Source organism: Panthera onca, chromosome D1, assembly GCF_046562875.1.
Source record: "Panthera onca isolate mPanOnc1 chromosome D1, mPanOnc1 haplotype 2, whole genome shotgun sequence".
NCBI lineage: Eukaryota > Metazoa > Chordata > Mammalia > Carnivora > Felidae > Panthera > Panthera onca.
Genome location: NC_138348.1, coordinates 76291579 through 76304570, shown reverse-complemented (window position 1 = coordinate 76304570; position 12992 = coordinate 76291579). Strand labels below are relative to the sequence as shown.

The following is a 12992-nucleotide window of genomic DNA, read 5'->3' as shown; positions in this document are numbered from 1 at the left end:
GAGGCTACTCAAGCTCCCCACATGGCATGGCTGCCTCTTCAGCAACTAACATCCTGGTCACCTGTGGAGCTGGACACATCACTGATCTGAGGCCGCCCACCGCATGAGGGAAGTATACACATTTCAAGTCAGAAAACATGGGTTATAACTCCATGATTTGGGCTACCATATGACACTGAGCCTCAGCCTGCATATCTGACCATACTGAACATATGACCTAAGGCTGCTCAGCAAGATCTCTGACTAGAATTAGGAAATAATACATCTGGGGGTGGGGGTGGATTCCTTCATGTGCCCAACCCAACAACCAAACTCCTCCGTCCTCCTCCTGTCCAGAGGCCATTATTGAGCAAAGGGCTGGCGTCAAAGGTTTCTGGACATATCATCTTGCTGGTCCACACCAGCAGTGTGGAAAATTGTGGTTCACAAGCCTTTGTGTTGCCATGTGTCATCTAGAAAGTGTACTCAAAATATGGATTTTTCAGGCCCCATTCTTGATGTTCTGTTTACTAGGTCCAGGGAGGGTCGAGGAAATCTGCATTTTATGGAGTTTCACCCTCCATCCCAGATAACACTGAAGCAAGTAACCCTTGCATCAATTTCAAGGACACTGAGTGGTGTAATCACACCCTTCCTTCTGCCGCAGGGGTTCATGGGGGGAAGGGCAGGGGGCTGAGGGTGGGGCGAGAGCAGAAAGCAGCTGGTAACAAGTAACAGAGAATATTTAAGTCTGGGGTGGAGGGTGAGAGAGGGTAAGGAAAAGGCAACCCTCCCCCACCCACAGCTGCTATCTCTGAGACATCACAACCCTTAAGCTCTTTGTCCCCACTCAAGGAGCACTGGATGACAAGATGGGAGCCAGTGAGAGGCTGTGAGGGACTGCGGGCATAGTACTCCACGCGTACGTGAAAGTCCATGGAGAAGTGCCCCGTGGACGACACTGCTGCTCACAGGTGGCCCACGAGATGGCTGACAGCCGTCACACCCTGGCTCCGTGATGAAAGGTGTCTCTAGCCTCAATTAAATGAACACGTGGGCTGCCTCACTTTCTGAAGATGATATTGAAGACCTGGATGCACACGGAGGAACTTGCCGGCAGCTCCCTTGTCAGAGTGATAGTCATCTTTACAGTCCCGCCTCTGTGAGTTTCACTTGACAACTCCGTGACCTGGGAAAAGACGCACTTAATAGGCACTCCAGATTGTCCCCGGGTGTGAAAAATTAGATATGATACAGCCATCACAATTTAATATGCATTAACAAAACAAAACTGCAGGTGTTAGTAATGTAGTAATCTAATCACATTACACTTGGAGGATTTTTCTATCTTGCTAATCCTAGAAAAGCAACACGTTTCTCTCCTCTTACTGGAAGATCTTAATGGAGAATCAAAATCAGGCTTAGGGTACAGAGACTTGATCCAAAGAGAAATCCAGAGCAAGGTTTCTTCATCTTATTTGGTGGGGGGAGCAGAGGTAACTTGGGGGGGCCGGTCACAAATCACTTCGAGAGTCTGATTAAAGTTGCAGGCGTTGTCCCAAGAAAACTTTACATACCTGTATGCCACAATGATACACCTATTTTCAGGGTGTTCACAGACACCCAGAAACCTATATGTGGACTGTCCTGCTCATTCTGGGTTTGTGGATTCCAAAAGACAGTCTCTCAACTGTTTTTCATAAAACAGAAGAACAGAGAAGAATAGAGGAAGAAACATAAAGAGAGGAGATTTGCAAGAATGGAAGTAAATGTGAGGAAAGAGGGGAGTAATCAGTAGACATGAAAACAGATAGAGAACCTGATTTTATTACTTTTTGAAACATCTAGAGAAATTCGTATGCTTCTCATTATTTGGAACAATCTTCTAACAAAAGAATGAATGCATGAAAATTTCTATACCAGCTCTCCAAGAAATGTAAAACTTTTTAGATCAGATAGGACTTGGTACAGGGTTTTGGAATAAAAGAATGATCAAATCAGTCAATAAAAATCAACGACCAAGGATCTTTCAGAAGGGTAAGGAATCAGAAGAGGTCAGCTCATTAACAGGTATTTATGTATTTTATCCCTACTTCCTATAGTTAAAGTGTAATTTCAATCACTTTCAGGTTCAACCAGAAATATAGGGCAGGAATGGTTTACTGTATGGAAACAAAGAGAAACAGGTCCTTTCACGGGGCATGAAATGATTTCTTCCTCAAATAAAATTGAGAGAAATCAGAAGGGGGTGGATGCAGGAAGAGCTCATCAACATCCAAGAGAAGTCTAGCAGGCATGATGCTCTCAAACTGCCGTAGGGACTTCAGGACAAAGGCTTCAGACAACAAAGGACATTGGCTGAGGGGCTGGTGTGGGGGTGACAGCAGTGGTCCCCACTCAGACTTCCATCTGGGATCTGCATTCCTAACAGCCCTCTAAGCAAACTCATCAATGCTGCCTATACCCTCCCTACCAAATGCCAACTCCTTGGCTCCTGTGTCTGTTAACGTCCATCCCCACACATCCAGTGCCGGGGCTGCTGGTGCCAGAGTGGGCTTTCATTTGTCAATCCACCAGCGAATCGGCTGGCAAGTCTTAGCACTTCTACACTGACAATACCTTTATCTAGTTTAGCTGTTCCCGTTATTTACCACAGGGCTTAAGAGCGCATGACTAGGAATTGGACAAACCTTGGTCCTCAGCCTCTTACATCCTGTCATATACAGCAAGCTACTAAAGTTCCTCAAGACCTTTTCCCATCTCTAAAATGGGAGGAAGTCTCACCGAAGTCACAGGTTGTGAAAATCACATGAGATAATTCACTGATCTTATCCTTATCCTTATCCATGCACTCAGGAAGGTTAAATAAATGGCAGCACTTTGTACCTTTCTTCAAGCCCCTCTGACACCCTGCCCAGAGTTTTCCAGGGGCACTTTATCAATATTCCCCCTTTCTCCTGCCAACCATTCAATGGGATATGAGAGCAACTGCAATGTAACACAGCTCTCATGGAAACCCTCTCTCAAAGGCTTCAGTGGTCCATGGAGGGCAGTCCCTATCCCTCACCAGGACATTTAAGATTCTCCCTACATTAGACGCACAACTTCCATTCCTTCCTGGCTAAACCTGAATGATCAGAAGTTGCTAAAACATGCCCCTCCCCTTCTATCATTGTGCCTTTGCTCCTTCCTGTCCTTCTGTCTCAGAATTCCCTCTAACCGCCTTCATCCCCTGCATTGATCCAAATCCTAGGAGCCAGTATTGCTTCCCTTCAAGTATCCTGCTGGGAACGATCTTTCATCCACCTCTCTATAAAGACCTTGGACAAGATACTTAACCTTTCTGAGGCTCCAGGAGTGATGAGAGGATTAAACGAGATCACACATATAAAGAGCCTGACAGAGCACGCACTCAATAATGTCACCTTGTCCTGTATTCATTTATAAATAACCTTGTGCTGTATTTAGTTGGAAATGACTTTAGCGCTAAGTTGAAGTGTTTTGACAAGAACCTTGTTTTATCTGTCCCGGTTTCCTGGTTTCCTCTATGATGGCAGTCACACACCAGGCCCCTTCGAAGTGCGGAATGAATGCATAAGAATGGCAAATAGATGTGACTAGTGACAGCCATCCAGGTCATGGCCACAGATACACAAATGGGGTCTGCAAGACAGCGGAAGGCCAGGGAGCAGCAGAACAGGACTTCTAGAACTGCACTGTGTGGGAGTACAATGAATGATTAGTGGAAGGGGCTCTTTGAACAAAAATGAACACCCCGCAAAGTGTGTAGAGGATGGATGGGAGTGCCAGACAAGCCTGAGACAAATGAAGACCAGAATAAAAAGGTGAACATAGTAACATGTTTGTTGGGACACTATTTCTTTTTACTATTTCTAGTTCACTGTCACTGGGTAGCAGGTCATATGTTGATAAGGTACAAGACAACACTCTTTTCTCTAAATCCCATATCACCTGTGTCTGGGAAATAAAATCGATAGGCCTGGCTTGTCTCACTAGGTGTTTACTCAGCTGTCTCTTCATTAGATTCCACCCCCAACAATAAGGCACATACCACATGCTCATTTTGAATAGGAATCAAGTAATATTAACTTATTCCGAGCATCTGTAGAGTAAAATTTCTCCATTTTGGTTACAATTGAAGTAAGCTGGACTACTCAAGGTGGGTATATAATACTAACATATCTAATTTACTGTTACTACAGATGTATGTACAAGAACAAGATGATTTTTAATTATAACAATACACCTGAAATATATATCATTCAAGTATGAGAGGCGCCGTATATTAGCGTGCTATCAATATCTGGTCATAGAACAAAATACTAAATCAGTAAGGACTTAGGATGAATTCAAGTGCTTCTAAATTTACACATCTGGATTTTCCAAGCCACTAAATTTAAACCTATGGTACAACTTTCAAATTGCATATCCAGAGAAAATAATCACTCAAGTAGCTCCTATAAATGTTAGGCTCTTGTAAAAAGATATAGGCCCCAAAAGTGCTCATTAATGCATTTGTTCAGGTACCTGGGTGGCTCCATCAGTTACGCGACCGACTCTTGATTTTGGCACAAGTCACAATCCCAGAATTGTAGGATCAAGCCCTGTGTCAGGCTCCACACTTAGCATGGAGCCTGCTTAAGAGTCTGTCTCTCCCTCTTTACCTCTCCCCTACTGTGTGTATGCGCTCTCACTCTCTTAAAAATAAAAAGAATGCATTTCTTGAGGAAACTCACAGAGATTTATGTGGAGTCCAGAAATTTAAATTTATGCCTTGGTATTGTCCTATCTAAAATGTTGAACTAAAAGACTAAGCTTTCTCAGGAATAGAAGCATAAAGTTTTAATCCAATGTTCCATTTCAATTTTTTATAAAAAAACTGGTTCTTTTTGGTTTGTATCTTGTCTACTTGGGGAAAAGTTTAAAAAGGATGCCTATTTCAAGGACATGTTGCCTTAAAAAAAAGTAGCAGTTAAAAAGTCAGTGTTTGTATTACAGCTCTTATTTTTTTTAAATGCCAGATCGTCAGCTTCTTAATTAAGAAATCAATTACTAATAAGGTTTTTTATCGTTGTAGTGATTTTAATACTGCCTCCGAACAAAGCATATGATAAAAACGTCAATAACAATATATTTTAGGACTGAAAATGTTGAAGGTATAAAAACATGGATAAAGGAATATGAATCATGCAATTGCCATTTTCAATGATCACACCATTAAAACAAATCCTTAAGACTGATATCAATAACTCATTTCATATGATAAAAGAAATGGCAGTTTTTGAATCAGAAACAGATATAAAGTTATTTGGACTCACAGATACAACTGTGTAGAAGCAAAAAATGTAGAGTAAATTTAAAGCTCTGAAGCCATCCATAGGCTATACGGTGTTTCTTAAAGTCTTATCTATTTGGGGAAAAGTTTAAAAAGGATGCCTATTTCAAGGACACTTTGCCTTAAAAAAAAAAAGTAGTAGTTAAAAAATCAGTGTTTGTATTACAGCTCTTATTTTTTTAAATGCCAGATCATCAGCTTCTTAATTAAGAAATCAATTACTGATGAGGTCTTAATTAGGAAATCTTTTTGCTCTCAGGCATGGGAACAGGAAAGAGGAAAGGAGAGAGTGAAACACTCATTCCAACTGTTAAGACAATCAGCTAACCTCTTAAATATACATGGATGAGTGTAAGTATACGCATGTGTGTGCAAGTATAAACATTAACCACACTGTACCTTTTCTTCCAGTTTCTGTGTGAGAAAAAGGATGACACCATCAAATGCTTTTGCTTTGTTAGAAAGTTCCCTATGACTATAAAGCAAAGCAATTCTCAGCCTTCTAGACTCTAAATCTGGAACATATGTCACATGATACTGGTATAGTTGCCAGTCCTGGGGCAAATCTAAATTAAAGAGGTTTGTGACCAGCTTCACAGGTACTCCACTGGAACCTGAAGGAGACAAATAAAAAACATTTTTTTAAACCAAAATAAAATCACACCATGCTAATAATGATCGCATCATTTAACAATTTTATTTGCTCCTGCCTAGTTGTTGCTTGTGTCAGTGACACAAGACAAGCTCTAACAACCTATAGCCTGGTAACCTTATAGAGTCCTACAAACACACATTTAGGAATTTAAAAGGGATCATGTGTAAAGCAGACCTCATAAGTACATAAGAGAAGACACAGATATTCTTCTCTTTGGGAAAAGAGAAGCGTCAGAATTCAACTACCCCAGGACTCCTTCCAAAACTTGCCTTCCAGCTCTGCATCTGAAATTCAAACTGGCTCAGGTAATATTTTCAGATGCTGCTCTGAAATTATCCTGCTCTTGGATTATAAAGAAACGTCCGGTTCTTCCATGAACACAGCTCCCAGCCCCTTGGAAATCCAGATAATCAAAAGTTAACCCCCATGCTTGTGAAAATTCTGGAACAGTTCAATCAGTGGTTACACCACTCTACAAGTCCCAGGGAAGAGACAGAGGGGCAGGACAGGGGAGAGAAAAAGAAATCACACATCTTTTATGTGTAAAAACAGACAAGGCCTCTGGGTTTCTGTTTTCTGCACACACAGGGAGGCCATGTGTGCTTCCAGAAACTGCATCCCTTATAGAAGTTTTTATTCACTTCTTCAAAACCTACAGGACAAATTCAGAGCTGGCTTCAATATAGCTGTTCTGTGCTCAAGATGGCATGAATTCCCTCTAGGACAGAATCAAGGAGGACACAAATGCAGAGTTACGTCCAACTTCTCCTTGTAGGGAATCATCCGGTGTTCATGTTACAAAAAAAAAAAAAAAAAAATTATACCAAATGGGCACTATTTTGCTTTCTTTCATGGAGGAAGTGGAAACATGAGCCCCCAAGCTGGTAAGAAAGAAAAAACATCATGTATGCCTATTTCCTCAGCTTCTACATACGGTAGACATCTGTTAGGAGCAAGGAATTAACTAATTGTGCTCTTTTAATTAAAGAAAAGCTTTCTTTTCTTTTCCTGTATCCTGGGAAATGGCAACATATTTTAGCTGCTCATATTCGTGGACAAAGAGGAGTCATCCTAGAATATCAGAGCTGGCAAGACGCTTGGAAATCATCTATACCAGTGTTTGCAAACTGTAATCATGACCCATTAGTGCTGAAGTTATGGAAATATATGAGATGACCAATTATGTTTTACGAAATGACAGGAATGCAACAGAGTGGACCAGAATAAGGGCAAGCATTGTCTCATGAGACTTAGTTTCAATTTTTTTGTGTTAGCGTGTGTATGTTAAACATACAATATAATATAGATAACAATATATCTATCCCTTAATTTTTTTTGCATGGTTGTAAGGAGTTTGAAGAAAACTGATCTGCCTCAGGGAGTCTCTCTTACCTTTTGGGACAGTATCACAAAGCCTCTCAACAATCTAATGAAGACAACAGACCTACTTTCCTCAAAATGCATGTGCGCACAACTCTGGGTGCAATTTCAAGGGTGAGTCTGGAAACTGGGTTAGGAATTCCAAAAATAGGCTAGATCTTTCTTTTCACGGCTTAAGTCCAGGGAGGTTATTATTTCCCATATAGGAAAAGTGCTGGAAAAGAGACAGCGCATCTCTTTTAACCCCTATCCCAGGTGGAAGGAGAAAATCTTTTGAACAAGTGAAATGTTTTGGGGAAATATTAATATTTCTACTAATAAAGGAGAGAATTGAGGATAAAACAATTAGTGTATGGATAATGCCTTGAACGTAACAGATGTTCAATAAGTATCTTTTAAGTCACTACATAAACTTGTTTACTTTAGATCTAGAAATTAAAATTCCTTAAGCAAGCTTTGGTAACAATCAAAAAGTAAGTACCGTGAAGAGAGGGTACCTGTTTTGCAATCTCTCACATGGGCCAATTTCTCTCTGGTACAGACATCCAGATCCATGAAGTCCCGTCTGCCTTTCCCGCCTCTTTGGATGAAAGGACATCTTGCATCACCAGGAGATACACCATCTAATATATGAAGAGAATGCCATAATGTCTATTTCTTTCCAGTGATATTGTTTACAACTACTATATCAAAAGTGCATTGATAACCAAAGCTCAGATTTTCGTGGCTTTAATTAAAACTGGCCCACTCTGCTGAAAACAATCATGACTATACAGGAGTCTTCAGCCTAAAAACTGACAATTGTAAAGGAAGCATGGTATGTTTTGTTAGAAATAACAAAGTGATGAGTTAATTCTACCTCATAACATTTTGATCTAGTCTGCTCCTCCTCTTGGCTATGGAGAAAAAGCTCTATCCCCTAGGCCTCTCTCCACACTCACTTATGGGGGGTAGCTCTCCCTCCCTCAACTCCTGTGTAACAAACACCCTTAAGAGTCACAGACTAAGACTGTCTACACCAACCTCTTCCCAGACTGGAGCTGAATCTCTTGCTCTGAAATGCCCAGAACACTGCCATCAGTTTTTATTCTAGATCATTCCCTTGGAAATGAAAGCCAGCATTTCACCTTGGGGCATGTTATTTACTCATAGGTTCTGGAAAGTATGAAAGTCAAATCTGTTTCCAAATGAACGTTTTCTGTTTAAACAGGTACGAAGAGATGCTGGTTTTTTTGGATACAACATTGGTACTTCAAAGACAATGTGAAAATAGAAAAATATAGAATATCGTCACAAAGTGTAGTAGTATTACTAGGAAGTAATAATATCACCAATCTCCAGGGCTCTGACTTGACTACTGTCTTTTGACAAAGTCACTGCAACTGCCCCCAATGACACCAACACTTGCTCAAGACCACTGTTCATCCCCTTCTCAGTGGAGTCTGAGTCTCCCAGGAAAATCACAAAATTTATTTAATTTAAAAAGGTGTTTATAAAAATTATTCTTGCTATATTATCCATATCCTTCACTGCTCTTGGTTTCAAAAGATGTTGGGTAGTTTCTAAAAAATCAATCTACCACAAGGCGGTAGTTTCCAGGGGCTAGAGGGAGGGGGAAATGGGGAGTTATTCCTTAATGAGTGTAGGGTTTCAGTTTTGTAAGGTTAAAAAATAAAAAGTCACTCAGAGTCGGTGCTGGTGATGTGATTCACAACAATGTGAATGTCCTTAACGCCAATGGAGCCATACAATTAAAAATGGTTAAAATGGTACATTTTACATTGTGTATATTTTGCCACAATTTTTAAAAATAAATAAATAAATAAATAAATCACTCTCCAGCACTTGCTAGTTGCAAGTGATGGGCAGCAGGCATGGAAAGAAATTCCCAAGAGAAGCTGGACTAGCCTCTGAATGGTGGCAGGAGTGCTGGACCTGAGGTACAGCCTCTCAGAACAGGTCTTCTGAGGGACCAGTTTACTTCTGTGAGCTCAGATCACAGAGGGTCCTTCAGTAGAGTTGGAAAAACCCTGGTGGAGAACAAGAGAACCAGGCACATGATGGTGGACAGACTGCTGATTCACAGAGTCTGGGAGAACCTTAGTGCTTCGAGCTTACATGGTTGTTAGCAATCAATCAATCACTTCATAGTCAGAACAAGGGAGAAGGCTAACAGGTTTTGGCAGTAGTCAAATGGGGTGAATTGTGTGGCCCAAAATTCATATGTTGAAGGTCTAACCCCTAATATCTCAGAATGTGACTGTATTTGGAGACGGAGTCTTTAATAAGGTAATTAAGCTAAAATGACGTCATTAGCATGAGCCCTAATCCAGTATGACTGGTGTCCTCATAGGAAGAGATCAAGACACAGACAAATACAGAGGGAAGACCATGTGAAGACACAGGGAGAAGACAGCCATCTACAAGCCAAGGAGAGAGGCCTCAGAAGAAACCAATTCCGTGGACGCCGGGGGTTTGGACTTCCAGCCTTCAGAATTATGAGATGACACTCTTCTATTGTTCAAACTACCCAGTCCGCGGTACTTTGTCACGGCGGCCCTCGCAAACCAGCGCACGGGCACACCACCCCACACTGTGATAGCGGCTACTTGCAGTAGCATGTTGACAAGACCCTGAGGCCAAATCTGGGTTTGCAGTGAAGAGAGCTGTCATCAAATGGTGATGTCTACCATGGGTGGGGAAAAAAGAAGAAAGCCGTGGCCATAGGTAAGCCAGGTTTCTTCCATCCCCGCAGCGTGGTGGCATGGGCATCCATATATCATAAAGAATTTTTTTTAATTTTTTTTAATGTGTATTTATTTCCGAAGGAGAGAGAGACAGTGTGAGTGGAGGAGGGGCAGAGAGAGAGAGAGAGACAGACAGACAGAGCGTGAGTGGGGGAGGGGCAGAGAGAGAGACACACACACAGAATCCGAAGCAGGTTCCAGGCTCTGAGCCGTCAGCACAGAGCCCGACACGGGGCTCAAACTCACAAACTGCGAGATCATGACCTGAGCCGAAGTTGGACGCTCAACCAACTGAGCTACCCAGGTGCCCCTCATAAAGAATTTTTTAAAAATGTTTTTTAATTATTCAGTGAACGGAAAAGATCAGAAAACTGGATTCCTGGTGCCTGTGGACGCCCAACTACCAAGCAGTCTCAGGAAATTCAGCAGCAGACTGTGTTTGGGGAGTCCCAAAGAAACCTAACACACAAACACGGGATCCTCCAAGAAAAGGTAAATGGAATGTTTGAGAAGTGAGCCTGCTGCTGTAACGCTGAGTGGTCACTCCTGTTCCCTTCAGATGGAGAGGAGCCGGATGGGACAGACGGGGTTGCACTTACGTGTCTGGGAAATCCTGCTCGTTCCCGCAAAGTCACCAGTAGAGGATGCTTCACTGGCACTAATATCAACAGATGTAGGCTAAAATAGGAGGAAAAAAACACCTTGGTTACATTTAAGATGTTAAATCATAAACCCAAAGGTTAACACAAAATAAGAACTGTATCATGTTTTAAGTCATCAGATTACCATGAGCTAATGCTAACAGGGAAAACGCTTGAGAGATGCGAAGAGACTGCCCAGTCTAGAAAAAAAAGACAAGGACAAGCTATAGTTTTCCCCATTTATCAGACCTTAATCTTGACTGTGAGCCAGACGCTGCTGTCACACCCTGGAGGTGTAGAGAGGCAGCTGTGACTCTCCTGCCCGGGGAATTCATCACACGGAAGGTGGTACCCACGAACACACACAGCTCCTGCCTTCACAGCCTCCACACGCCGGGCCTCCAGTATGAACACGTTAGTAGCAAGAAAATAAACTGGGCCCAGGCGACCTGGGTCACTAGCTCGGGTGAGGACTCTCCTGAATAAATGGGTCCCAAATTAGTTCATAAAACAGACAGAGAGAACCCTTAATATTTTCTCTTCTCGCAGTAACTATTTCTTGTCGTTCAAGACGAAAAGTATCTTGGACTGCCAAAGGAAAAAAAAAAAAAAATGCATGAAGTCAAGAGAAAGCAATGCCATGAAAGTAAAGGCACAATGACCACAGACTACCCACTTTTGAGTACCTTTGGTCTACGAGACTGCTCGAAGGACTGACAAGGAGTAAGTCACATCGCTCAAAAGTTGCTGATTTGCCAGCCAATTTAACCTCGTTGCCTTGTTTGTCGAGAAATAGCAATCGAATCTAAACCACATCTGTGCTTGAAATTACTTATTTTTATGCATGAATTGGGGAGACAAATCATATCAGGCTATATGCCCTATAAGAGTACTATCGAAGGTGCAGGAATTTTTTACCAGGAGACTTAGAACCGAGTCAAGTAACTAAGCAACACTCAGAAAGTAGGAAAGACTGACACACCGGCCTCCAGCTCCCAGTACCCTTCGCTAAGCAAAATATCGCCATGAATATCTTCCTCGGATGAGACCCCCCCCACCCCACCCCCCGCAGAAGGGAAAAATGCGAGAAACCCCGGGAAGGCTCAAAGCGGAAAGGGAAGATACGCCACGCCTTCCCAGCAGACAGGGAGAGGTCAGCGCAGAAGGACCCGCTGTCCACGAAGAAGGCAGAAGAGGAGACAGTGAGACCGCGTCGGCCACGCGTTCTACACACCGACGGCGCGTCCGCGGGGCTGGGGCTGCGGGCCCTGCCTCGTGCCCTCACGCGGGCGCGACCACTCATGTTCGCCACCAAGAGCACAGCGACTTCAAAGGCAGCGAGGTCTCAGTCAGGAGATTCGTCCCATGGCGGCCAGAGGGCGAGGCTGTGACGCCGGGGGGCCACCGTGGTGAGAGACGCAACGGAGGCGCGCGGGGGTGGAGGGGCGTGCACCGCCCACCGGGATCCCGTGGCCCGTGGCCCGTGGCTGGGGTGGGGGGAGGGGGAGGCCCGGACTTCCGTTTGCTCTCCACTCCCCTCCCAAATTTGGCATCTTCCACCCGTCTGGGTTTTGCCCGTCTTGCGTGTGTAAGGTTGCATCGAACTTCTGGTCTCCGTTCGTCCTCTCTGCTCACTAGTGTGCGTTAACACCTAGCTGTGACAGCCACAGCGTTTTCCATTCCGTGAGTTGTCTGTTTACATCTGCTGCCATTTTTTGTTTCATCTGTTGCCCTTTTTTGAAAACCGGGTTTCTCGTGTTTTTCTTTGCAATCTGGAAGACATTTTATTTATTTATTTATTTTTAACATTGCAAATAACTACCCCCGATCTATTCCGTGTTAATTTGAACTAGGAAGCCCTTCATCTAACCCAGATCCTTGATTTTGATGGAGTCAAAGCTCCACGGTTTGTGCTTTGGGAGTCTTTCCAAAGGAAAAGTTTCCCTGCCCTAAGTTTACAAGGACATTATATGCTATTTTCTTTCCTTGACTTTATAGAGTGTACTGTTCACATTAAAAATCGTGTATCATTGTACAGTTAATATATACATATATATGTTCATATATATGTTCACATATATGTTCATGTATATGTTTACATATATGTTCATGTATATGTTCATGTATATGTTCATATATATACGTATATATATATGAACATATACATGTATATAATACTTTACCCTCTCAGGAAAGGATAGTTAGGAACTCTGGTAACTGTTAACACATGGAAA

General features: G+C 42.6%; 1 protein-coding gene across 1 annotated transcript in view; it reads right to left on the bottom strand.

Moving 5' to 3' along the window:
• Positions 1–12205, bottom strand: part of PIWIL4 (piwi like RNA-mediated gene silencing 4) — a 45209-nt gene extending 33004 nt beyond the window's left edge. The window contains exons 1-5 of the mRNA XM_060605327.2: positions 11993–12205; positions 10717–10795; positions 7868–7993; positions 5735–5949; positions 1047–1168 (exon numbers count right to left, since the gene is read on the bottom strand). Of these exons, the coding sequence (XP_060461310.1) occupies positions 1047–1168; positions 5735–5949; positions 7868–7993; positions 10717–10795; positions 11993–12061 (611 nt within the window). The 5' untranslated portion in view covers positions 12062–12205. The remainder of the gene's footprint in view (positions 1–1046; positions 1169–5734; positions 5950–7867; positions 7994–10716; positions 10796–11992) is intronic.
• Between the last annotated feature and the right edge of the window lie 787 nt (positions 12206–12992).